Source organism: Rhagoletis pomonella, unplaced genomic scaffold (assembly GCF_013731165.1).
Source record: "Rhagoletis pomonella isolate Grant_MI unplaced genomic scaffold, Rhpom_1.0 Rhpom_scaffold_00012, whole genome shotgun sequence".
Lineage (NCBI taxonomy): Eukaryota > Metazoa > Arthropoda > Insecta > Diptera > Tephritidae > Rhagoletis > Rhagoletis pomonella.
In genome coordinates, this window is record NW_023458566.1 from 4,346,320 (window position 1) to 4,374,140 (window position 27,821).

A 27,821-nucleotide genomic window follows, 5' to 3' on the forward strand; every position below is an offset into this window, starting at 1 on the left:
TTTTTTTTGTGGCCGACAATGAAGTTTTTATTTTATAGGACGGAATGAAAAAAAAAACATTCGTTTTATTTGGTACAGTCTAATATATGTATGTACATACAAATTTATTTTATTTACACGTTATTCATAATTTTATTCAGATATATGTCTCTTATGTGGCTAAAAATCGCATAGGAATAGTCTCATCGTTGAGTGGACCTTTCGAGGAAGCTGTAATTGCTTATCTATTTCTGGTAAATATTCTACCACTACTGCTGATTCCAATACTCTGGTGGGAGGCGCGTAAGATCGCCATACTGTGGAACGATTGGGATGACTTTGAGGTATAGAGTTGTAATTTGAATTGTTTTTTTTTTTTAAATAAAATTGAATAACTTTTTGTTTATGGTGCCTAGATTTTATACTATCAAATATCGGGTCATAGCTTACCATTGAATTTGTTTCGAAAAACTACAATTATTGCGATAGTTTTGCCAGTATTATCTATTATATCGGTTGTTATAACTCACATAACGATGGCAGATTTTCTATTCGTGCAAGTAAGTTAGTTAATAATACTAATTTCATATTCCTCATATAGCACGCTACTATTTGTATTTATTTTTTTTACAAATAATGTATGTATGCCTCACATAAATTACATTCATTTCACAGGTAATACCTTACTGCATCTTAGACAACTTGACCGCCATGTTGGGTGCTTGGTGGTTCATTATTTGTGATTGTCTCAGTACGACAGCAAATATTCTAGGCGAGCGTTTTCAAAGGGTAAATCCACAATGCAATTATTTAAAAAAACTGACTCGTAAAGTAGAGTGTTCAAATGATCTACTCCACCTCTTATTAGGCACTTCGTCACATTGGCCCCGCCGCTATGGTCGCCGATTATCGCGCATTGTGGTTACGTCTGAGCAAATTGACACGCGATACCGGCAATGCTACCTGCTACACCTTCACATTCCTCAATCTATATCTTTTCTTTGTTATCACTTTGTCGGTTTATGGTCTTATGTCTCAACTTTCTGAAGGTTTCGGTATTAAGGACATTGGTTTGGCCATTACCGCCATTTGGAATGTATTCCTACTCTTCTATATTTGTGATAAGGCTCATTATGCCTCCTTCAATGTACGTACGAATTTTCAGAAAAAATTACTAATGGTCGAATTGAATTGGATGAACTCAGATGCACAAACGGAAATCAATATGTTTATACGCGCTACTGAAATGAATCCGTCGAATATCAATTGTGGCGGATTTTTCGATGTAAATCGGAATCTTTTCAAAGGGGTGAGTAAAAAAAAAAATAAATACATACGTTTAGGGTGGTCATTGAAAATATGAACAACATTTGTTTTGTTTTTCGTACAAAATAAAGATATCCACAAAAAAAATTCACCAAAATTTTTGGGATCGCTAACAGATTTTGAATATTTTTTTTTCAAATCGCGAAAATTCGACAAAATGTCCACTTGACGAGCTATAACTCAGCGAGTTTATGAATTTATATGAATAAGTTTCAATAATATGCCGAATTTATCAGATTGCAAGCTAAATTGTTGTCTAATTTTGCGATTAAAATAAATAAATTTTTTCAAATCCTTCTAGCGACCACTAAAAATTTGTTTAAAATTTTGAAATCGGCGTGGATGTCTTTATTTTATACGCAGAACAAAATAAGGGAGTTGTGCCACATGAAAAAAATTTAGTTGTTGATATTTTTAAGAACCACCCTAATACATTTCCGACGATATTATAGATTTATTACACGTATATGCATACTTTTCACTACTTATCTAATTTTGCTTTGCAGTTGCTTACCACAATGGTCACTTATCTGGTTGTGTTGCTCCAGTTCCAGATCAGTATACCCAGTGACTCGGGTAAGCATACGAATGTTTCAATGGCTGAGCTAGTAACTGACGCGATTATGGAAACTACCGAAGCAACTAGCATGACACCCTTAACGACAACTACAACGACTAAGGCACCACCACCCGCACGAGGAAGGAAGGGATAAGGATAAGGATAAGGAGAAAAGTGTTTTTTTTAGTGGAAATTGAAAATTTTGTATTTGAGCAAACACACAAATGTTTCATATACATAAACATTATATTTCATATTAAAGTAGAAATGTTGAACATTTCGAAACTACGAAAATAAAAGGGGTTGTTGGATAACTCAAATTTCGTTAGCTTAAATAAACGGATTTTTTTTAAGGGTAAGTGGCGTGGGTAAGTGTGTAAAATTACCCCTATTATAAAAATTTAAGATTATCGTTAATTTCCTCATGATCCTAATGATCGGATTTAAACCAAATTAGTATGGGGCCACCTGTGAGGTAACATCTTTTTGTTGAAAAAATAATTAAAGAAATCGGTTAACGTTTTCCCTGGCATTGTAATGAAAATTGCAAAATTTTTCAATTCCGAAGAATCAAGGAATTTTTAAAAACCTTTCACCTGATATTTATTTTAATATTTCTTAAGCTTTTATTATTTCTTAAGTTTCTATGAGTAGCTTTTGTTCAATATTTTTCGTTTCGTAAATATTTCAAAATTTTTATTTCAACTCAACTAAACAAACCCTCATATAAAAATTAATATCAGTGGCAACACTTTTTTATAAATATCAGGATCTAAGAATGTGTAAATTATTTTTTTCATTCTACTAAACCGTTTTCAAATAGCTTTTGTTTTGGTCTGAACTTTTTAGATTGGTGATAACGCTAATGAAGAATGTTTTAAATCAAAGATTTCTTAAATAACTTTGCTTGATACTAAAACTGTAATGCTTCATTTATCTTACCAATTTAATTGAATAAAATTTTTCAATCAGGTGGCAATCCTCTTTAAAAATATTTTCTAAACTTAGCTTTCTGAAACCACTATACTTTGACACCCTTATTAAACACTTTATTTATCAAACATAAATGGAAATCAACATTTCTTAAGCCTCTCTTGTTTTATATCCGTATTGTAATGTGTTATTTATCTTATCAGTTTCATAGAATTAAAATTTTTAAAATATGGCAACCCTTTTCCAAAATATTTACTTTTTTAAGTATTCCTAAACCTAATTTATTCGATATCCAAATTGTAATATATTGTAAATAATTTTTTTTTTATCGATTTCATTATTCGAAATTTTTCAAGCAGATGGCAACTCTTTATTTCTATTTGTTGTTGTCTTTTTTATATGCGGACCTTCTCTGTTATTTTTTCTTATTTGTGGAAATTGTATTTGCTGTTGTTTTTCTTAAATGAAAATTTCATCAAAATCGGTCCAGTGGTTTTTAGTAACATTACTTTTGCAACTTTACTTTTTATATAAGGAGATATATTACATATTATGTACATACATATCGTCACCTGAAATGCAAACATCATCGTTGAAATGCAAAAAGTCATAACTAATAAAAAATTCAAAATTCACTTTTTTAATTAAAACTCCCCACATCATTTTATGGTGAAAAAAAAATTAAAATATTAGTCACGACTTTTTACATTGCAATCACGATGATGTTACTACGCCTTTGCATTTCAGGTGACGATATGCTAAATAATTAAACCTTTAAAACGTGTGCTTAAAATTAAAAAAAAAATAACTCCTTAGGTTCCACCGAGATTTGAACTCGGATCGCTGGATTCAGAGTCCAGAGTGCTAACCATTACACCATGGAACCGTTTGCCTTACTTTGAACAAAGCGCAATATAAGCACACAAGTTTTGCTGTGCGCATGCTAGAGAAAAGCGCGGAGCAAGAGTATACACATAACAGCGCTCTCCTAAATGTATGCAACGAATCGTGATATATTCTGCCTTATTAGCGCGCTAATATGCAATGCATTACAGGGTGATTCTAATGCAATTCTTAATTCTTCTTGCGTACTTGCTATTTACGTACAGACATATTTACATATATACCTATAGGGTGTTTCACGCCAAATGCCCAAATGTCCCAGCTGTGCTCAGTGGTACAAAACGAACAACTTTTCGACTGGCTGGGAAGCAAACGGAAAATGGGGGCAAAAATCGCCAACTATTATTTCTATAGATTTTTGTAAGCGCTATCCGATGTTGCTATGCGTTTTCTAAAATTTTTCCATTTTAACTGTGAAAATTCAAAAAGAAAATTTATTTTGAATTTTTCTCAGTGATAGTCATTTCTAATATTGTTTCAATTCATCTCAATGGAAAGGCGAGGATTTTTACGTACGTAGTAATCATTAATAAAAGAGGGATTTTTTGATTTTTCCGAGATATAAAGCGTTTTAGAGGAGAGGAGACCAGTTACCGTGAAAATGTGAAAATTTTGGGAAAACCACCATCGGATAGCCTGTAAAAAAATCTATAGAAAACATAGTTGGTGAACATTTTTTTCCATTTTCTATGTGTTTCCCCGCTAATCGAAAAGTAGCTCGTTTTACACCACTGAGACATTTGACGTGAAACTCCCCATATGCACGTATATATGTACATATTTACATATATTTACGGGTATACTATCTATTATTGTAAAAAACATTGCTCAAATGCAAGTGTACTCGCTTCCAACAAAAAAAAAAAAAAAAATGCAATCAAAAATATACGTATGTATGAACATTAGGGTGAATCACCAAAAATAATTGCAGTTTTTCCATTGGAATCATAAAATTTGTTATATTTTAAAGCATCCGCCAAATTTTGTCGGAAAAATATTTAGATTTGCGTGAGCTAGACCGATTTGAAGATACCGCAAAAAATTTCTATTTTGATTGCGTTGATAAAATATTTAAAAATTTGAATGCAGACCATTTTAACTTAAATAATTCTACCATCTGAGCTGATTTTTTACAGAAAATATTTTTAAAAACTACATAATTTTTTTATAAAAAACTATATTTTTGTAGGTATTTTCAACAAGGTCCAGCTCACGTAAATCTTTAAGTTTTTCGAAAATATCTTAGCGAAAGTTGTATATGTATATCCGTTCGCAAAACAGTACAAATTTTTTATTTTTGTTTGGAGAGTGATGTGCCCTAATGTACATATATTTTTTTCATTTTGTACACACGTTTTTTGTTGTAAGTAAAAATCGTGAAAAAAAATTAACACAGACGTATTTCTTCGTTTGAGCCCTGCATGGCTTTGAAATTAAAGGTTACCTGTAATAAATGGGCCAAACGTTAGCTATTTTAGTAGTTGACTATGAAATTCCCGACAGGGTATACACAAAAATTGATCCCTTAAAATAATCCGATATACACTTTTTGTATTATATACTAATATTTTTATTGGAATCAATCGAATAAAATAGCATAAATACAGCATTTACATGCATCGGAACTAATAACATTATTAATACGTGTGTTGCTACTCATATTTATGTATGTACTCATCCGTCTACAAAGTAGATTATTTTCACTTCACATAAATACATACATTATTTGTATTTTCTTTATATGTATAAGGCTTTCTTAAGTATACAAACACTGCACTGCCTAAATTTGATTAAAATAACTTATCTAAATACGAAATTTGCACCTTTGGTAATAATAAAAAAAAATATATTCGTACGACAAAAACATAATACAAACATATTCTTACACAACAGCGTATATACCTACATACATATCTAAATATTATTTATAGAAATTAATACGAGAAAACATTAAATCATAAAATAAGATCGTTGAAGCTTTTATGTATTTATTTAGCTCGCAGCAAAATATCACAAACTATGGTACTTTTGGTACTCGTATATCGTATAAATATTAGCAGTTATAATAATAGTAATAAGGCCGGGAATATTGCATGCCATTTACACTCATTTATGTATGTGTGTTTTTGTTTTTTGTTTGCTTTGCTTTGCTTACAAAAAAGGCTTAGGTGCTTATTGATTTGCTTTTATCAGAGACGTGTATGTAACCGTGCGTCATAAACGAAGTTTCTATGTGGTACCTAAACGGAAGGAATCACGGGATTTGAAGCAGCTCTAGCGGTTGGAGATTTCGTGATTTTTTTTTCGTGTTGACTAAGTTATCTATGCATCTATGCATGTGCACTCCCTAGCTCAATTTCTAAGCAGCGCTTCTTAAAATTTATTCATTTTAATAATTGCCATCTGGCGACTCGGAGAGGATGTGCTTGTATCCATTGCTGCCGAGATACATGTTCTCGCGTCGGAAGTGGAAGGGTATCTGTCGGAGAAGATATTTAGATGATTAATATGTATTTTAAATATTAGTGGTTTATTAAGTTTTAAATTAAGCTAACCATACAAAGTCAGGCTTAGTGTCAAGGAAGGGAGACATTTTTCAATGAGAGGATACATATTTAAGGAATTCATAAGTCGCTTTAAAGGATTTATTGTGGCCTCTACTCTACAAAACCCTTTTGCTAGTCCCACAATCCGCAGAAAGTATAGACGAGCCATTAGACGTAGGAAGTGTATGTGCTCATCCTTTGGCCACATTGAGTCTAGCCTCTCGTCTTACAATCAAAGAACATTTGCAATGGTGTCTCTTGGACTGAGTCACGAAAGCGACAGAGATCATTTGACAAGATCACTTACTTATGCAGATTAACTCTGCAGTGCTCTGTACGGATACCTGCGAGATATTCTTTAGTTTCTCCTTATTAAAGTTAATTAGTATTTCTCTGTATCTCTTCACGTTATATTCCCCTCAGTAAGTTTTTGGCTTGGCTAAGTCATGTAGTGCTTCGCCAGTGTTGTTCTCTCATTCCTATTATCACTTTTCTGAGCTTGTCCCTGATCGTGTTTGGCCCTACTGCAAGGAGTTTCTCAGGCTTTGTGGATATAGCGGTAGCTGTACCCTTGCTAAGTCGTTGGCTATTTCGCTTTCCTCTATTCTCTTGTTACCTGGTACCAAAATTACGAGAAGGTCATTGTGTTCAGCGAGAGCTTTAAGTTCCTCAATGAGAGCTTTGGGTGCTGCCTGACTTTCACTAAGAGTAAGGATAGTCTCATCAAAAAAATAAAACCGGCCTGGTGTTTGTTTGTTTTGCGAAGTTTATGAGAACACGCTTGGCGGTCTGTTCTATGGTAATAAGCAGTAGCTCGAGCTCTGGCGCACCAGACTTCCATCAAATTTAGACCAATTATGACGCAGAGGTTTCTTTCGAACTTCCTTCTGGTCGCTATTACTATGCCATTCGCATATCCCTGACAGCGGTTGCTATTATTGGTGGAAATTTGTAGAAGTAATGGACGTACTAGGCTCGATAGGAGGGTTGGCAGTATGCCCACTTACGGGCATCCCTTTGTTGATTCTAACTGTACCACTCTATCCCCAATTTCTGTTTCATATTTTGTTTCTCTAATTCGTCACAGACGTCACAGATACCTACATGTGACGTGTTGGCGAAGGCTCTCTTATTCTAGAGGAAAGCACAAGCCAGAGGTACTTCCTATTTCCTTAGTCAACGTGTACTGAGCAGTGTCCTAGCATCTGCCCACCATATATGCTGCTGGTTCAACCTGAGTGTGTGATCTTATGTTATTGTCTATAGCCTGCTCAATTGCTTTTGTCAATAATGAGGTTAGAATTATATGAATGGTTTTGTGGTAGGGTGTAGTCTCCCCTTCCGACTTTCGGAATGAAAAATACTCCAGCTCTCCTCCCCAAGAGCATAAGTAACAGACTGTTTATATCTCAAGATGTTCACTAGTTGTGTGGGTGTGTGAATAGGTAGTGAAGTCTTGCAGCTGCAGGAGCAGACGAGGTTCTGAAACTGCTCTTGACGTTCCTAATCTCTTTCCTGTACTTCGTCAGGCTAGCTGAGTACTCATTCCAGCATCCTGCGCTCTTAGATGAAAAGCTTGCTAACCTAATTTCTAAGCGGCGAAGACTTTTATAGACCACCAAGCAGTGACAGCTAAAGTTAAAGGCGTCAGTTTTAGTACTATCTAGTTCTATCTGGCGGGGCCTTAAGTATTCGGTGTGTTAACTTTGTGTTCGCTGTGACAATGAGCAATCCACGTTTGGCAAGTTTTTTGGAATTAAGGGTTTGCATTAAGAAAATATTTTAATTCTTAATAGTTTAGAATATATTTTTTAAGTCAGTCGGAGTAAAAGTGCTGGATATGATGTTTGAAGCTTTCTCTTCTCACTGGAATACTTTAATTTGCACAATTTAGAAAAAAAACTAGACCAGTCGGGGCTAGAGAGATGTGACCACCTTCTGCCTGCTGATAGAAAGCTTAAAAACATCCAATATCACATGAGGATGTGTGTATATAGATAGACCATAGATTAAAACGATTTTCCAAAGAGTTTCACCATTGTCTTTCGAGACACCGATATATTGAAAATATTCCAATATACAAAAATCATACCCCCCAAGCAGATACTTACCGATCCCGGTGGCGGACAAGGTATTGCGACTGTTGCAATTTCTCTCAACTTGTTCATAGTGCGTAGCCTCTGATAGAAAGAGTGTATGATGTACCACATCAAGCAATCGAAGAGCAGTACCGTGAAGCATATCATAACTGAAATTTAGCAAAGAAAAAAATTAAATAAAGCCCTCAACACATATACAGTCTGAATTAAGTATTAACTTGCTCACTCACAATAGTACACTTTGCCTCCAATGATATCCACAAATTTCTCGTTCTGCAGCCAAAATACCAAAACTGCTGCTGATACAATGAATATAAATTCAACAACTAACCATGGAAGCACAAATTCTGAGCGATTTTTAAAAATTCCAGCAAACAATGCGATAGTGCTAAGCAAATAAACCGATGCAACAGCAGTCAATATGTAGAGCAGCATTTCGGTGACGGAAACCAGTTGAGAGGCGGTGCGCAGACGCAACTGATTACGAAATGGTGACATATCATAAAAGCCATTATCCTTCTGATCCTCGATATCCATGGCAAGCATATTTTTCATTTGTTCGGCATGTGCCAGACCCAAAAGCACCAAAAAGAGTAGCAAATGGGCGACAAGCTGTAATTTGCAATGGGAAATATATTTGTACGTATGTAAGTAAGTAGTAGTGAAATGAGACTATTGAGTGGTTATGTGATGTGTTGAAGATAAACATATATATACGAGTATACATACATACATATAGGGTGATACGAGGCACGGTGGAGAGTACAGAGGTGGCGCCGATGACGATACCGCTACTCGGCTCTCAGTGATTTTGACAGAATCAGCTGTTTTGGTGACGTCATAGTAGAGAAGACAGCAGTAGTGATGTGCTCAGTCAATACTTTTAAGTACCCAATACTCTCGATACTCGGTACCGAAACATTTAGGTTTCGAATAAAAGCGCACATAGGCCAAAAATATGGGAAAAACGCCTAACAAAACCCGAATGTAAGAGCCAATCGAGCTTTTTTACTGATTCAAACGAAAGATGTATATATGTCGGTTCGATGCCATAATACAGAGAAACCCTTACTTGTTTGAAGCATTTTTGTTCCAGCTGAATCGGACGGTATCATTTTTGTAGGCCTGGGACAGATTCTGTAACCAGTTAACGACAATTTTCGAATCGGTATCGTTTTTGTCCACGTTTGATATCAAATATTTCTAAGTCAACAAGTGCGATATCGGTCCGAAACTTGTCGCTAACTGGCTACAGAATCCCTCCCCTGAAAGGCTTCTTCATCCGTCAAAGTATTTTTCTTGAACCTTGGATCGACTAAGGTTAAAACTGATAAAATAATATTTTTCTGTGGCGATAAGTTCAAGTGTTTTAGCCGATATCATATAAATTAGTAATGAAAGTTTTTTCTAAACCTGAAATGCATATAATGGCGAAGGTTTAATGTAAATAATCGGTATCGGATACTGAAATCTTTTTTAAGTATTGGGTACCGAGTATTGGGGACAATTCAGCACATCACTAGTCGCCCTCATTCTCGCCGGTCTCAGTTGTCAACTCTACAACAATCGGCGCAATCTTGTATTCTATCATTCTTGGATACAAGGGTATTGCAGATCTTTGACAGTAAATATTTGAGATATATAAGTATTTTATTATATTTTTTCAAGCAATTGGTACTACTGGCTTTGGAAAACTTAGTCATGGAGCGATACTCAGTTGAACAACGCGTAAAAGGGATCCAAACGTTGATGCCGATAAAAAAAAGTATCATGCACGATGAGGCATATTTTCAGCTAAACGGCTACGTTAACAAGCAAAACTAAACCCACTACAAGGAAAAACTATGCACTCACAACCAGTCAATATTGGGAAAATATGAATTTTGGGCTGGCGGAGTCATCGGACCGTACTTTTTCGAAAATGACCATTAAAAAAGAGAAAGTCGACTGGCTAGGTACGGGTAGAATACAGCTTAGATACGTAAATATCTATTCTGACAGCCAAGTGGCAATCAGGGTTGTGGGAGTGGTCATGGTATGATCAAACCTGCTCCCAGAATGCCTGATCTCTCACTCGATTGCCGCGAATTATTTTCAGAAACCTTCGTGGATGACTAATAGGTGGGGTAGCCTTCTGGTCTGTCTCCTGACAGGCAGGGTATAGGCGTTGCTGTGACAACTTATGTATTTCTCTTGGACAGATGGGCGTATAGTGGGCTGAGCGAGAGCTGAACAAAAATCTTGACATGCAAGGTTACAAACATCTTCAGGCCCAGTAGTCGATCGTGGGCGGTTTAAGGAGCTTCTGCCGCTGGTTAAGTCTCGATTTTTAGACAGGATTCTTGACCGGACACTGCCCATTAGAAACCCGGTTGATACGACTTAATAACCTTTCAGGCTCACATTGCCGTTGCTATTTGAAGGATGACAAGGTGGAATCATCTTAGCGTTTCCTAAATAAATCTATACAAATATCGGCATTATGGACTTCGAATTGATTTAGTGATGATAATGCATAAATGACCAAATCGATAAAAATGCTGAAAAAAACCCAAAGCAATATCGATATCAATAAATGCATCAGAAGACTTGTATAAGGTTGCCACCTATTCGAAATTAGTTACAAATTAATTAAATCATCATAATATGGGTATCAATTGGAAGGTATTTTAAAGACCCCTAATTCAAAAATATTTTTAATAGGGTTGCCACCTATTTTTAATCGCGTATTTATTTAGTTTTTTGTTTAGAAAAAAAAAAAAATAAAATATTACTATTCATGGGTAACAAAAGAAGGTTCTTAAACAATGCTTTCCCTCTTTACAAATTGTTATCCCTTAAGACAATAGTGTAAGGTTGCCACTTATTTTCGATTCTGCACAGCTTATATTAAACATCGCAATATGGATATCAAATGAAAGGTATTGTTGAGAACTTTGGTCTGAAAATATTTTTCATCAGGGTTGCCACGCTTCAATGTAGTGAAAATTTTTATTTTGTTACTTTCAGTCAGCACTTTTTTAAATATATACACAGTACATATACGCTCAAGATATGTACCATTCATTCCACCGTATTTCGGAATAGGGTTGCCACCACCTAAATTTTGTAGTAAGAAATTTACTTAATAGATATCGAAATCCAAATTTTTTTCTTCCAATATATTTTTTTAAAGGTATCCAAATCCTGAAACTTCAAAAAGTATATACACTCCCGGCAAAGCTCGGTCAACCTGGTACTTATAGTAGAAGAGTATACGTAGTAAAAAAAGTCGTAGTGAAATTGGAAAAGTTTAAAGGTACATGAGTGCTACAAATGCTTGCTTGTACTAGTACTGCCAGAAAAAAACCTTCCTTGTACATACATATATCGAATTGTACACTTATATTAAACTTTATTAAAAAATTAACAAAACGAGTAATATCTAAAATTAAATGCGTACTTCATTCCAGCATTTATCGCATTACTTAATAATGTAATCGATTTTCTTGCACCTTTGTCGCTAATGCTTTCAGTTAAGTACATATGCACTCGTGTGAATGAATGTATGAACGTTTAGCAGTACGTTGTAAGCTCTACACGTACATATGAGTACAAACACACATACATACTTATGTATATTAACTAGCACTAAGCTGCCAATTCACCTGTAATTAGAAGCATTTGACTGCGTCAGTTTGAGTCAAAGTTTAGTGGGTGGCAATTGCGGCGACAAACATCCTATTAGTTTACCTAAAAGGGAGTGCCTCAGAAATGTTTGTTGTTATTCTAGTACTGTGAATTCTTAGGCCTATTCATTATAACATTTTGTAAGCATAATTATAGGCATTTAAACCGAGTATCAAATTCTCAACATGCATGCTTTCTTATTTTAACTATACAATTTTACTTCAACACTCACCAGTTGGTAGATGCCAATGAGTATGGCCGACAAACGTAGATTCTTCGGTGACACTGGTGCCATCATTAGATCCACAAAGCAGCGCCAATGTGCTGCGGGTGACTTCTGAGGCAGCAACATTTTGATTTAAATACTTTGTTAAAACTTTTCCAACTGATCACCAAACACAATTCACAGCAGTTTAAATTTTATATATTTTTTTGCGTGACTTTTGCTTTCTTATCTACATAAATTTGATTACTCAATTCTAATTGATTTTTGCACGATTACCAGCGCGGTTGTTGTTGAAATGTTTTCGACTGCCACAAAAGCGGCATACATTGCAGTCTAAAAAGATGTTGCGCCAACTTAATTACATAGACCCCGCCAAACTGCCGTTTCCCCACACTGCTGGTGTGTTAAATCGATAATATTTGGCTTAGAAATGTAGTATGTGGAATGGCGAGATGGTCTTGTTTGTCCCTATGTCCACACTAAGATTGCCTCCCCTTCGCCCGTTGACTGTTCACTTTGTGGCTGCCTTTTGTCGCGGTGACGGTGTTGCACTTAATTAATTGCTGCCGCTGCAAGGCTACGACCAGCCACTTTCTTTTTAATTCTTAATTCTTTTGTTTAGCGTCTTATCGCTCTGTGTGTGAATGTGCGTGTGTTTATGCTAGGTCGCTAAAGTCCTCCACAACCGCAAGTGTTTTGATGCTCTGACTCAGCAATGGTTTTGTACAGCAAGAATGTATGACGAATACTAAGCACGAATGTTTGGACACTTTGGCTCATTTGCCTATTTTTGTCAACATTCACTGACGTTAGAACCAGGGTTGCCACTGATGAAAAAAATATCCTTACCATCCACTTGAAAAAAATTTAGCAAATCTGGAAAATATATACCAGTAACTTTTTCTTCCTTATTTTAATAAAAACTATAGTTTTGTACCATTTTTTTTAGTTATTTTAATAAAAATTAAAATTGTTTATTAATGAACTTTTAACTAATGATAGGGTATTTGAGATCATGTTCAACCAAAAGAGAAAGTAGCTAAAGGCAACAACGAAGCTTCATCATTTGAAAAAACTTCAACTGGAGTTATTATATACAAATACTTTGCCTCAAATAGCCGCTTGGTATTTTTCTAATATTCACAATGTTTTTCAAGTAAAAAATTTTTCGCTTTTTTTGTATAAGAATACTGTATTATTAACCAAACCCATACAAATCAAGGATTCAACCTTTATCCAACATTTAGAAAAATAAAAAAAAAGAATTGGTCTAAATTTCGAACTTTTTCCTCTGAATTTCCACAACAATTTTGGGTATGCAGTTTTATCGTTAATGGAAATTTAGTATAACCAACAATGTGCAGCTTAAAATTGCCGTTGGTTTATAAAAAAAAATGCCGCCGGTCTTTTGTGTTTTTTTTTTCATTTAAAAATTGCCATTTATAAAAACTGGCTTTGATTTTTTTTCTTTTTTTTGTGAAAAATCATAGTGTGTAATTACATGCGCCTGTCCATTTCTTCTTTCTATTTAAGGAATCATTAAAAATATTTAGGCAATCAAAAGCTGCTCAGAATATGTTCGCCTTTTATCGATATCTATGAATGAATGTATATAAAAAGTGTGACAACACTTTTGGAAAGAAATGTATAATATAAAGCTAACTAAGCCGAATAAAGCGGCAACTCAACTTTTGTTTGTTTTTGTTTTCGAAACAAAATACTTTAACAAAAATCATACAAAATGAGAAAAAATTTACCTTTTTTACCAACCCAAATTTTTTCTACCAATTTTGGTAATAACTTTTGAAAATGGCAACACTGGTTAGAACTTTAAGTGCTGCTCGCTCTTCTGCTTCTCAGATTTCTTTGTATTCATTCTAATAAAAACTTTTGCTTTCATTGCTACACGGCTACACGGCTTTTGTCAATGAATTCACTTTGCTTGTCTGCCTGCCCGCCTTCGCGCCTACCACAACCCTTACCAACAAAGCGTTCTAAGTGCGATTCAACGTGTCGTATGCGTAATATTTTGTTCTTGTCATCGTCTCACCAAGTGCCAGCACTTGACAATTTTCACTTTGTCTGACGTTCGTTCTTATAAGGCTGTTTGTTGTTGGCGCGACATGCGCGTTAATTACATATTTTGCCACAGAGCTTTTTATCGTGCTTTCGGTGCTTTCGCTTGAGCATCACTTTGCTTGGCATTCCTTTGCTTGTTTGTTTATATTTATTTTCTGTGTTGTAATTTTTATCTGCGTTTATCCCATTCTTCATCAGTTATGTTTTGTATAAATATTCACTTAGAAGCTTTCTCTTGAAACAATCACTGAAAGCAGTACATATACTACGAGAGGGTGAAAAGCTTCAAGAAGCATTACGTCATGCAAAATGCGCGCTAAAATTGCATGAAAAAAGCGAGTACAGACAATGCTCAATAAAAATACCTTTGATAATACATTTGTAGGGGTATTTTAAAAATCAATTCCCCCACAGGCCCTATTTCAAAAAATATTTTTAAATATTAACAATGTTTTTCCTATTAAATCTTTTTGTTAATTTTTGAAGAGATCTAATTAAAAAATTTCATCAAAGATTTAAATAAGAAAATTATAAAAATTCTTCAAATTTTCAAAAACTTTTTCTTACATTCTATATGAATTTCTAAAACATTTCTGAGTGTGCAGTTATATAAACCACGAAATTTTAGAGCAGTGATTCCCAAAGTGGTCGCCAGGGGTCCCCGGGAGACTGGACAGGGGTCTACGTTGGCGTGAAAAAAATATGGGGGTTCACGAGCTGTAAGTGGGGGTCCACGAAAATTTATCTGGTTTCGACAGTAAAGAACGAAAATGTTTGCTTGGATTTATATATCGATGTAGGCAGATAATACACTACTCCAAAAAATTAAGGGAACAAAATAAATACTAAATTTTTCGGAGGTTTTTGACAGGTCGGTAAAAACATGCTCGTATTCGGACTTAGACAAAGCCTTTGAAGCTCTAAGCGTCTAATTTTCCTTGGCTAAAAATTAGTAGGAGCTAGGGTAATCCTGACAGATGGCGCGAAAAAATAATTTTCCAAATTTATGAACTTTTTTGGGCCACAAGATTGAACAAAATTTTTTCATTTGGGTTGGCCTATGGATCAGATAACCTCTTAATTTAACTCTAAATTTCCTGGTTTAAAAACCTCCCTTAATTTTGTTCCTGTTTTTTTTTGTGCTCTTGACGCACTGCTGCACCTACCGTCACTTTTTGGCCGTAAAGGCCACCCGCAGACTAAAAAGAAACGGATGTTGGTATAACACCGAGTGAGGCGAGGCGGCAAAGATCTGAGAACTTGTGTCTTTTCAATGCTGCAGGATACCTTTGGATTACCTTTGTTGAAGAGATTCTAGAGAGAGAGAGAGAGAGAGTTCCCTGAGGGGAATGCTGGTTTAATTCCAGTCCGTGCTCACACATTGTCGAATCTTCACTGATAGCTCCAAATCTGACTCTGGCTCAGGATCTGGGGTCTTTTTCGAAGTTAATGGCGATAAGCTTCACTTTTTTCTTGGGGAATATGCTTCGGTATTCCAGGTTTAGGTATTAGCAATCCTCAAGGCCATGGACTACGTGGTGGAAAATAAGTGGAGAGGAAGGAGTTTACGTGTCTGCAGTGACAGCTAAGCTGCACTTAAGGCATTGGCCAGCCCTCTAACTGAGTACTTCCAAAGTAGTTCGGCAATGCAAGTCTCGACTAAATTATGTTGCTTTACTCTGAGTGTCAGGTCACTCGGGAGTACCTGGTAATGAGACATTTGACCATTTGGTAAGAGTTGGATTACACCAGCCATTCCTCAATCCGCAACCAGATATAGAATTCCGCACTTTCGGCCATCGAAGCTACTATCAGAAATTGGGTGAATTCTTTGCTCAGCAATGACTGGGAGGCATCGGGGGCTGCAGGTGGCGCAAAACTCATGTGGCCTTCAATCTCAGAAGATCTATCAAGTTTATTTATTTATTCCATAATGTGAATAAAATATGCATAAATATATTTTAAACAGCATATTATCTGAATCGAATTTTAAGAAGCATAAACCCCTACCAAAATATATTTCTGGGTGCGTATTAATTCTTATTTTTAGATGAAAATACGTACCACCGGTATAAAAAAGACATATTAAAAATCAACGCAGATTTCCAGCCGCTGGAAGCTCGCAATTTATTGTACTAAAGCTTAATGGGCTATAATATAAAGCTGTATACCTAAGGTTTTCGAAAAGTTCCGATAAAAAAGTTTGAAATTGTGGTGTAAGTTTTTTTTAAATTTTTGTATAAATTTTGAAATGTGGATTTATGTGGTGTAACTTATAGTATACATTAGGGCGCGTTAATTTTATATTGAAGGTATCTTACGTCGGTACGTAATTTATGAATGAGTTTCTCGTCCATTTCTGGTGGCATATTTTGAATTTAAAATTTATTTATAATTATCTACATATAGTATGTATACATACATATTTCTAATTTGAGAAAATATATAGTTTGCACTTATAATTTAAGAAAATTTTATTAATTGAATAAATATTTTAATTTAAATGGAAATATTAAAAAAAAAATCTTATATTTTGTATCGAATTTAAGATTTATGAATATAAATTGGAAGGAAAAGTAAAATATACCTTTTGTTCTTTTACAACGTAAGCAAATGTAAAAATTGCTCTGTTGCATCCTCTGGCGAGTGCCTTAAGAAAATGAAAAAACCGGAAATGGATTCCTCATACAAAAAATCCCTTACAGCAGGTTTTTATAAAAAAATTAAGCAATTCTTTACGACAATACAGCAAATTATAACGCTCCAAAGGAAAAAAATCTATTTTCGCGATTTAGCAAGCTCGAAATTCATTTTAGGCCCATGGTTTCTGCGGCAAATTTACTTAAAATTCAACTAGAATTCTTCTATGCCATACCCGTCTAGTTAGAAAAGTCTACCATTCAAATTGGCCGGTCTTAATAAGAATGAAAAGTTACTAAGTCTATTTTTACAAATTTTACATGTGAGAAAAAACTAGTTATAACAAATTTCAGCACAGTATTTTGCAAAACTTTGAATATAACATTAAGAGCACATATCTAAAGCAAAGCAAAACTCCATACGAATCAGAATGATTTGATATTAATTATTTCAGTGACATAATAAATTGGATTTTGTTATTGCTTAAATAGTTTATATTATTTATTCCCAAACTAAGTACGCACCACTATTTAAATTACTTTGCAATTTTTTTTTAATATATTTCCCACACTTTAAAATAATACGAAATAATAATTAAAATAATACGAAAAAACTAATGTGACTAACTAAACTAATTTACATACCTATATACATGCATACATACATATACAAGAAAATGCAATTCATTTGTGTGCACACTCGTATACATAAATGTACCGAACCGACGCGACCCAATCACGCAATAATTGACTATTTTCACTTTTTCACTTCATTCGTTAATAGCTTTTACACAGCTATATGTATGTAAATATAATTTTTAAGTAAATAAATATACACTTGTAATATATTTTGGAATAAAATTAATATATTTCTTTTACACTAAATTTATTTAAAGTGACTTTCACCATCACAGATTAACCAAACTACTTCCACTGCAAATGTCCACTGAATACATACTGAAAATGCCTACACTCTCACATCTTGACCGATTGTTTACCTGGGAAAACATCTCTCCATCAATTAAAGACTCTTTTATTAAATGAGTTTGTATGGATGTACTCTTAACCTTAACCTTTTAAGCAGCTGCAAAAAATGCAAAATAAGAGCAGAAGGAACATATGAGAAACGGAAGTGATTTTGTGCTTGAAAATGTGAGCGCGAGCAATTACGTGTTTCCGCTTAAATTTTTGTATCATGAGATAAAAAAAAACGGAAGAGAGCACTAAGGAAATGGGAATAAAATGAATATCGCTATCCGCCTGTCTATGAGTGAGAGTTCATTTCCGTTTCCCGTGCACTCTTCATCCGCTCTTGAAATGCTTTTTTTTTGCTGCGCAATCGGTTAGCGCAAAATCAATTTCCAAATTTTTGCAAATTGAGAGTTTTCGAGTTTTTTTATCTTCATTCAAACTCTTTTCAAAGTAAGGACCTGGAAAAATAAATATTTGGAAATTGGAAATTAGCTGTGATGGACTGAGAGAATTTTCAATATTCAGTCGACTTTTGCCGCGGTTATATTTAAGTTCGTATGGTGTGTGAGTTCAATCCGATAAGCAGGAAAATATTGTGCAAATGGTGTTAAAATAATTTATTCAATTTGTATTCAAATGTGCAATAGCATTAAAAGTGCAAGTAGTAATAAAAAATATAAATAGTGCGATTTTATTTCATTGCTGCTAAGAAATTATGTGAAAAAGTGAAATTCGTGTGTTCGCCATGAAGAAATGCGAAGGCATCTTGTGGTCGGGTCGCGTGGGTTCGGTAACGTGCATATCTACATACATATATATATGTACACGTGTATGTGTATGTTTGCGCATACATAAGTACATACGTTTATATTTACATATCCATACTACCCAACGCAAAAGCCAGCACATAATAATATTGATAATTTGATTGTCGGTTTTCATTGGAGAATTTCATATAATTCTAACACCTTGTCATTCGGCTAGTGGAATAATATGTGTAAGTTGTTAAATACCAGAAACGAAGCAATTAATAAAAAAATGCAGGTACGAGTGAATTTGGTAAGTAAGAACATACTTTTACATTACGCACATATGTAAATATTTATAAATGTAACTGTGAACATATATGTATTAGCACAGACATACATATTTGCGCGAATAAAGAAATAAATAAAATAAAATTCAATCAAAGTAAAATAAAACAAGTAAAGAAGTATAAGTTCGGGCGAAACCGAACTACTAATGGTGTAGTTGAACCATGTTTAGTAGAAATCGATAAGTGGTTACCGAGATACACCCTTGCAGTCATAAAGTGGGCTGTGCCATGCCCAATTCCTAAAAGTCTATTATCTATAAAAGTCTTATTTTTTGTTAAGAGATTGCTGTAAATATTAACTTAGAGTAAATTAGCGTCCTTAGTTATTGAAATATCCATGGACGTCGCCAGGATCGAATTTAGGGGGGCTGACATATTAAAAAAATTCCTCAAAAATTGGATTTCAAAATTTTTTTATGTAGTTGATTGATTAATCCTTATTACTGCATATCGTCGCCTGGGTAAAAGATTGTCGTAAGCGCCATTTTGACGATTTTTAGTTCTAGATGCAGTTATATATTTTGAAATAAGGTCTTTCGAATGGTGTTATTAGTTTTTAGATATCTACTTTAGTTTTCGAGATATTGACTACAATTTTTTCGATAATTTAGTAAAAATTTAGTTAGTGATGCAGTCATATTAAACTAATCAATATCTTAGAAATGGTGTTCTTCATTTTTGTATATCTCCTTTAGTTTCCGAGATATTGAGTAAAAAGTGTCGTTAATTTAGTAGAAATGTTGATCACATTTTGTCGTATTTCATACAAAGTGGTTGCCAAATTGTGAACAAATGGCACTTCCGACAAAATTTTACTAAAGAAAATCCTTCATAAACTCAAAACTAATTAACAATAAACATTAAAAATTAAATAATTTAAGATTTTTGTGAACTAGTAACATTTTTAGAGACCTTGGGAGAAAATCTATCTCCGCGTTTTTGAGAAATTGTATTCCAAACTTCAATCGCCATTTCCCACAACCTACCGAAATTAACATACGACAAGTGGCTACAGAGATAAGTCGATCTGCCACTCAGGTGTCGAAATACGACTACTATTTTCTTACTACGAAGATATGTAGGGCAGGTGTATAAAAAACTAATAAATGTGAATCGATGGCTGAGTAGAAGATCGACCTATCTCGGCAGCCAGTTCGACAACGCGCTATCTCAAAAAACTTTTCAAGAACGCCCTACTTCAGAATTTGACTGAAGAACGCCTTGTTTCAAAATTTTATTGAAAATACCCCGGTAGTAAGGATCACACCACAGGGGCTATTTGAGACGTCGCCTGAGTGCCAGTCGAACATCCCCACCAACCGTTTCATAAAAGCTGAGTGTGCTAATTTCGCCCATTTTCAATATCAATCTGCCCTTGTATTATATTAGTCTCAACATCTTCCTCAGCTTTACTTTAAATATATACATATGCATATATGTACTTAAATATGTAGATATGTTCGTATTAATTTCTCTTCTTGATAGAGTGATCAAATAAATTGACTATAACAAGATAATATCAAAAAGTAAGCAATTAAAAGCGGGTTGCATATAAGTTATGTAAGTGCAACAACAACTAAACTATCAACGATTAATATATGCAGATAATTCTTTTTAAATTAAAAATTCGACCAATAACAAATTGAACAAACAACGTCAAGGCAAAAACAAACCATTTATTTACAGCTTCGATTATCGCAATGCAACACTGCAATATACGTATGCATTTGTGCGATGCTCCTTGCAAATGCTGAAGCTTGTTGGTGTCTTGTTGTTACCCGCAAGTGTAATAATTTTGTAATAACTTGTAAAATACCAAATGGAAAACTATAAACGAAAAAATAAATACATACCTACTTTCTATCCAATGCAACGGCGCTTACAAGTGCATACATACATATGTACGTATGTATGTATGTAGATTGGCCAAAGCGTAATCATACTCCCGTTCTCATGCGGCTGCAATTGTAAAGTGAATTGCAACCGTATTCCGGATGAATAATGTCAGCGTGTATTGATGCCTCGGAGGTGTGCATTGATATGTCATTTCGGTAAAATGATGCTTGTTAGCATTGCAAAGCCGGTTGTGCCGTATATGCATAGTGATGTTAAAATGTTGAAGGGTAATCGGATTGACAAATGAGTCGGGTTAAGCTAGAAGTACCTTTTTGGTTGGTGACTGTTAGGCTGGATAAGGTTAGTTTGGCTGATTCGTGACAGGACGAGACAGTGGGCCGTAAGAACCCCAGGTGGTATCTTGCAATTCGACCTTAAAAGTTTGGTGGTTTGCGCACTGTAAGCGCAAAGTATGACCTTGGCTGTCCCGCAAGATGTTGACGCGACCCACAGGTCATTCATTGTCATGCCTAATTTTGTTCTTACTTAAAGGAGGCAGAAGGAAATTTCTGGCCGGCTTCTCAGTGATAAGTTTATCCTGGTTTGGCTAGCGTATCAAATCTTTTTTGGTCCTGACACCTAATCAATAGCGGCTCGTCTATTAAAGTAGAATTTTTCTCTCTCGTTCCCGCATGGTCCAGTAGCCAGGGCGCTTATACAACAGTTCAACCTCAAGCTCCGCGCAAAATACAGCAGCTCCTACTTTTTTACTCATTTTACATTTGTCCGTAAGTAAATGGTCGGTGTGTATGTATATTGCATCGGAGTAACTATTTTCACCCATCTTTCGATATTTTGACGAGTGGCCTAGGGTGGTCTTTAAAATATCAACATAATTTTGAATGAATTTCAAAAAGAGTAAAATCCGAGATCTCAGTTAATTTCGATAATTTTTGATAACTGTGTGTTTCGAAGGCTCGATAAATTTCGATAGCTAAAATATGTATATATCTCGATATAAATCGCTAAACTTTGGATACCGCTATAAATATCGATAACTCGGTTAGTTTTGACAGCTCCATATTTTTCGAAAGCTATTGACGAATTTCGATAACTCCTTACACTCTGGTAGCATGATAAAATTCTATAAACTGTAATAACGCGATAAACCTATATAACCTTGAAATTTCGATAGCACGATAATTTTGAAAAATCCAAAAGCTTCGATTATACAAATCGACAAATTTCAGTAAATCAATAAATACAGATACGATAATAAATACTGATAATTCTATAAATGATGAATACTATAAATATTGCTAACTTGATAAATTTCATTAACTTGACAAATTTCGATAGTCCCATAAATTTTTATAGCCCGACAGACGTCCGTGAATTTCGACAATTAAGTTTCTGTTTCTTTAAATTTCATAAACTCAATAAACATTGATCAATTTCAATAATTCGATACGTTGCGATAACTTAATAGGAATGGATATCTCGATAAATTTCGATAACTATTAACTTCGATGATTCGGTATATCAAGTTATTGAAAAATTTCAATAAAATATCTTACCCCATTTGTTCTTTTGTATTAATCATTATCATTTATTTCTTCATCATAACATACGATGTAAACCAACTGCGAAAACAAATCAAATCGAACAGGTTGAACAACAGCTATACACAAATACGGAAATTTTGAAACGTCGATTTTGACCATATTTTTCAACCAACCATCTACACAAAAATACCTTTCCAGTGGGCCAAACGAAGGCGAATAAAATTTATGTTAGCGTATTAAAATTTAGATAGATTCCGTAAGGCTCTGCACGCCACAACCTTTTGACGTCTTTTTTTTTTGTACACTCGGCCGCCATACCAAGCAATCATAGAGCATTATTTAACTAATCATCGCGCTATATATCCAAAGCGTGAATCGAGAGAGTAGACCCAGGTCTTACTCAGCTTTTTTCTGCAAGCGCATAAGGCTTTCTTCTTCCACATTCAACCTGCACGTCAATCCACTGTCTATAATAACTCCTACATATCGTCGGTGATACTGCAAAACGTTCTATGTCACTTACTACCTCAGGTGCTTAATTGATCTCTTATCTCTATCTGATCGCTTCTGACAATCGTTCATCTTCATTTGCCAAAGGTAGACAGTTTCTTCATTCGTTTATTAGGGTGTAACGATTTGCAGATGCATTCCGGTGCAAGTAAGAGACCATCTAAGTGTCAAGGGTACTAATAGACATAGACCGTTTTGCAGTATCACCGACGATATGTATTTGGTAAGTGATTTAGGAAATTGAGTGCTACATTCAGCTCAGAATCTCTTCCAATGTCCTCCCGAGAATTTCACTCATCGAGTTTATACATCATTATCAGAGAGGTAATGGCTAGATCATCCGCAGAAACGGTTCAATTAGCAGCTTTGCTTCTCATCTTGAGCAAGATTTTGTTGATCACAAAACTGAGTTCAGTGATATTTGGGACAAAAGTTAATTTTGATGGATTTGTTGTTGTTGTTGTTGTTGTAGCGGCTACTAAGCCCCGCTCGGGTCGGTTCATCCGTCAACGTTGTCGTCAATTTCAGCTAGAGGGAAGCCCAGGAAGTGTGGGACTTCCACAGGGTCTGTCCATAGGGACAAAGGCGTCAGCTGAGTGGGGTTCTCAGGGCATGTGAAGAGGTGCCGGGAGTCATGTGGCGACTCGCCACATGCCGGGCATTGGTTGGGCATATCCTCATTGATTCTACTCAGGTAAGAGTTTAGCCTGCTGCAATAGCCAGAGCGAAGTTGGGCTATTGTAGTGCGGGTCTCCCGAGGCAGACAAAGTTCTGTCCCGTCCCCGTCCGGTGGTTGTGTGCCCAGAACGGCATTCACAGGGCGGGAGTCTACATAACTTGAGAATGATTCCCTGTGAATGCCGTTCAGGGCCTGTCAGTAGGTTGACAGGTTCAGAGGTTGTTTAATAAACCTCTGGACATGATGGATTTACTAAAATTTACTTACCTATCAGTTTAGCTGCCGATAAAAGAATGTGGTGTAAACATTTGCGCAAATATTTTTGTTATAGCATTCGTTCAAAAACCGATTACTCTTTGCTTTGAACACTTTGAAAGATCACTAGCGAATTTTTAATCAAAATGAGGCTACACCTACAGCAATAACGCCATATATTTATAACATTGCTTCTGTTTCAGCGCTTCATATTGCAATTGCTTCTATAAAAAGCAACAGATACCACATTGAGCTGGAGAATTGGTTGCAACGCACCTAGCACACACCTACTGCCGGCCTCAGCTATCCACAAGCTACTTTAAGACAATCAATTTGCAAACGTTAAATACCCTCAAAGCTATTCGACTTACATATCTGCCGTTGCACACTGCACTCCACAACTCCACATAGTCCATACATTCGGTGCTTGAGCTGTAAAGTTCTTATACAATTCTACTTTTCAATAAAAATTGACCCAATGTTGCATGTTGCAACTGAAGTGCAATGAAATGAAGTTGCTATGTTGCAATCGGGAGGGTAAAACCAATCAAAAAAACTTTTTCCATTAAATTGCAATTGGAGGTGGAGGCCAAGAAGCCAAATATACACATTTTGTACATACATACATACATACATACATACATACATACATACATATGTACGGCAGTAGTGTAGTGTGATAATGTTATACGTGGTGGTGCAGTTTTGTGGCATTCGGTTTGCATGAGGCAAGAGATCATCGCATGAAGACATTTCGATTTTATTTTGTGTGTATGGCAAGCAACTGCAACATTGATCGGCAATAAATTATCGTAGTGCAAGTGCAGCATACGCGTTGTTGTTGTTGTTGTAAATATAGTTGATTTTTGGTTTTATTTTTGTACCAGCACGCAGTGCGAAGAAACGCCTTCAACAGCAGCAAAAGTAGTGGCACCAGCGGCAGCTGTAATGTGCTAGTTATTGATGCAAATCAATTGGTCAGGTAGGAGCCAATGTACAGTGGGCAATTTTCTGTAGACATAACGCTTAAGGTACATTTGTAGTTAAATGAAGAAGTTCAAAAATGTTTTGCATCCTAAAAGGTTATCTGAATGGGTATTATCTCCGAGAAGACTCGTATAAGGTTGCCACCTATTCGAAATTAGCTACAAATTAATTAAAACATCATAATATGGTTATCAAATGGAAGGCGATTTAAAAATACCTAATTAAAAAATATTTTAATAGGGTTGCCACCTATTTTAAATCGCATATTTATTTAATTTTTTGCTTAGGAAATAAAGGTGCAATGGGTACCAACAGAAGGTTCTTAAACAATGCTTTCCCTATATACAAAATGTTATCCCTTAGGATAATAGTGTAAGGATGCCACTTATTTTCGATTCTACACAATTTATCTTAAACCTCGCAATACGGATATCAAATGAAAGGTATTGCTGAGAACTTTAGTTCGAAAATATTTTTGATGAGGGTTGCCACACTTCCATGTAATACAAATATTTATTTTGTTAATTTTAATTATCATTTTTGTTTGTATGTATACACAGTGCATACTATATATATATATATATGTACTATTCATTCCAGCGTATTTCGAAATAGGGTTGCCATCTAAATTTTGAAGTAAGAAATTTACTTAAAAGATATCGAAATCCATTTTTTTTTTATTTATCCATAATATTTTTTTAACGCTATGCAAATGACGAGTATTTGATATCCAAACCTTGAAAACTTAAAAAAGTATATGCACTTCGAGCAAAGCTCGGTTAACCTGGCACTAAATATTTATCCAAGCAATATGAAATAGGGCCTTGTTTTGTTGCAACCGAGTGCCAAAAGAAAAAAATTCTCGTACAAAACGGGTAACTTCTGACAGAGAGAGGACCTCATTTACTCTCTTTTTTGTCCTCTCAACAACTAGTCGGAGAACCGAGTACGGGATTGATTTCCAGTAAAATCTGACTAATTTTGATTATTTCGTATGGGATCGCAACTATTGTACGGCATAAAGAAATGAAGGAGAAACCTTTATACCAAACTAATACACTCTACAGAAAACTTTTCAAACGTTCAGTGGTCTATTTACCCTATAAAACATATAGCTGGATAGAGCGCCGAAAGAGTAGACCTCCAGACCAGTTCTTATAAAAAATCAACCACAATGTGACGAATATTATGTCCAGATAAAGATAAAGGATGCTAAAAAAATTAGCATTTCAACGCTTCGAGGTTGTAAGAAAAAACTGAAGAAGAAGACGAGAGTAGCTGTGTTTCGTTTATAAAATTTTCGTCGGCAGCTTGCGTGAATGTGAGCCAATAGATATCACTTACACCTCTATATTCAATCAATGAAAATTTTTATGAGCTGAAATTTAAGTCTTTCTTAAAATTTTACTCTGCTTTTTGCTCGCTAGCAACTAAATTTAATTTACCACAAATTTCCCCAACTTATCGATATATGTATCAGTTATGACAATCTTGTTCCTATTTAAACATCCATTTACATACACTGTCGTAAATTCAATTCCATTACAATCTGCTTACAAAGCTGTCAACTTGCCACTATTCAAAAAGGCTGTAAAAAACGCACATTCACTTAATAATAAAGATAATAAAGAAACAAACACTGCCTACTTTCCCAACTAACTGATCGTTGCAAGAGTAGCCGGCTCGGCTCAGCCGCGTATGAGGCAGCATTTTTAATTGACTTCTGACTTGACTTTTTGCGCTTGTAGCGCAATAACGAATGAGAGTTGAACGGCAAAAATGCCACAACAATCGGCGGTAAGTTCAGCTTGAGCTGTTCCTGCTGCTGCTGGTACTTCCGCGCCGGAGAGTGTGTTTTGTTGGTGGCACAACACACAGTAGGCATCGCCACTTTTATTGCTACACAAATAGCGCGTCAGTTGCTGTCGCAAAGTTGCAACTTGCATGCAACTCCTGTAGCCAGCTAAGCTTGCTGCTTGCTTTATTATTGTTGTGTTAGCTGTTATGCGGCTATAAATGCTTGCATTGGATGCAGACATGTATGTATGTATGTACATATGTATGTATGGTAGCAGTGCGCTTAAAAGTTAATAAAATACGCCCAATGATAACAAGAAGTCAATCGAACGCATAACTTGGCCCTGAGGTCTTCATCTTCAATTTCAACTTCAGCTTCAACTTCAACTGTAGCATGATGCAACAGCAGTACAAGAACAACGATAATGTTTTTTTTTCGTACACTAATTTTGTTTTTATAAGTTTTTTCAATATTGTTAATCCGCCAACAACTTTGTTTGCGCCCAAAGGTGAATGCCGCGCTGCCACCACCGGACGAGGTTGAGTGTGGTGCTCTTCCAGAAAAACAATCAATTAGGTGCCACGAATATACTAGCTGCTGTTGCTGTTGCTGCCACACAACTCAAGCCATTTTATACTTTACCGCTGCTTGTTTATTTCTATCTACGTTATTTTTTTTTTTTTAATTTTATTTTGGCGCTTGAAAAATTGTTATGCCACTGCTGCTACTCTTTTCGGTTATAGTTTACTACAAAATGTTGTTGGTGTTGTTGTCAGTTATATTGGCATTTTATGATCGCGATTTGATCTTTTTTCTTGTTCTGATTTCTACCACAAAACTTCTCGCACGCCACAAAATACTTAACTCCTCCAACTGGCGGCGTTTTTCGCATTTGCGCCTCTGTTTTATGATAGCTTTCAACGGCAGCGGCAGGATTTATTGCACATTTTTATAGTTACGTGTAAATTGGTTTTTAAAATGTAAATTTATCATAACACAAAAACAAGCAGTTTCCATTTACTACACTTGCAGTTTACTTCCCTCCGGTTGAAGCATGCCGAATTTTATTGCCTTGCCGATCTGTGCTTTACATGGGTATGATACTTCCATACATATGTACATGCATACATACACACACGGTTATATCCGTATAAATACTTACGTA

At 35.2% G+C, this 27,821-nt stretch overlaps 2 protein-coding genes and 1 non-coding gene across 3 annotated transcripts; 1 reads left to right on the plus strand and 2 right to left on the minus strand.

Annotated features, from left to right (window-relative positions):
- The first annotated feature begins 86 nt into the window (after positions 1-86).
- LOC118747538 (gustatory and odorant receptor 63a) lies at positions 87-2,223 on the plus strand. Its single transcript, XM_036481588.1, has 6 exons — positions 87-92; positions 141-323; positions 396-539; positions 655-768; positions 848-1,288; positions 1,812-2,223. Exons 1-6 carry the CDS (start codon positions 87-89, stop codon positions 2,016-2,018), a joined length of 1,095 nt encoding a protein of 364 aa, XP_036337481.1. The 3' UTR covers positions 2,019-2,223.
- Positions 2,224-3,611: 1,388 nt separating this feature from the next.
- On the minus strand, positions 3,612-3,683 carry Trnaq-cug. The gene has a single exon. It is a non-coding gene; the product is annotated as a tRNA-Gln (tRNA).
- Positions 3,684-5,305: 1,622 nt separating this feature from the next.
- Positions 5,306-13,052, minus strand: LOC118747712. The gene is made up of 4 exons (XM_036481811.1): positions 12,247-13,052; positions 8,576-8,957; positions 8,358-8,494; positions 5,306-6,179 (listed from the first exon to the last, which is right to left on the minus strand). The coding sequence occupies exons 1-4, from the start codon at positions 12,364-12,366 to the stop codon at positions 6,090-6,092; spliced, it is 729 nt and encodes a 242-aa protein (XP_036337704.1). The 5' UTR covers positions 12,367-13,052; the 3' UTR covers positions 5,306-6,089.
- Positions 13,053-27,821: the final 14,769 nt, after the last annotated feature.

Coding starts and splice junctions, on each gene's coding strand:
- LOC118747712 (XM_036481811.1), bottom strand. CDS start 12,366: ATGTTGCTGCCTCAGAAGTCACCCGCAGCACATTGGCGCTGCTTTGTG. Junction 8,958..12,246: donor TCATTGGCATCTACCAACTG/GTGAGTGTTGAA, acceptor TGCAAATTACAG/CTTGTCGCCCATTTGCTACT. Junction 8,495..8,575: donor TGGAGGCAAAGTGTACTATT/GTGAGTGAGCAA, acceptor GCTAAATTTCAG/TTATGATATGCTTCACGGTA.
- LOC118747538 (XM_036481588.1), top strand. Junction 324..395: donor ACGATTGGGATGACTTTGAG/GTATAGAGTTGT, acceptor TATGGTGCCTAG/ATTTTATACTATCAAATATC. Junction 540..654: donor CAGATTTTCTATTCGTGCAA/GTAAGTTAGTTA, acceptor TTCATTTCACAG/GTAATACCTTACTGCATCTT.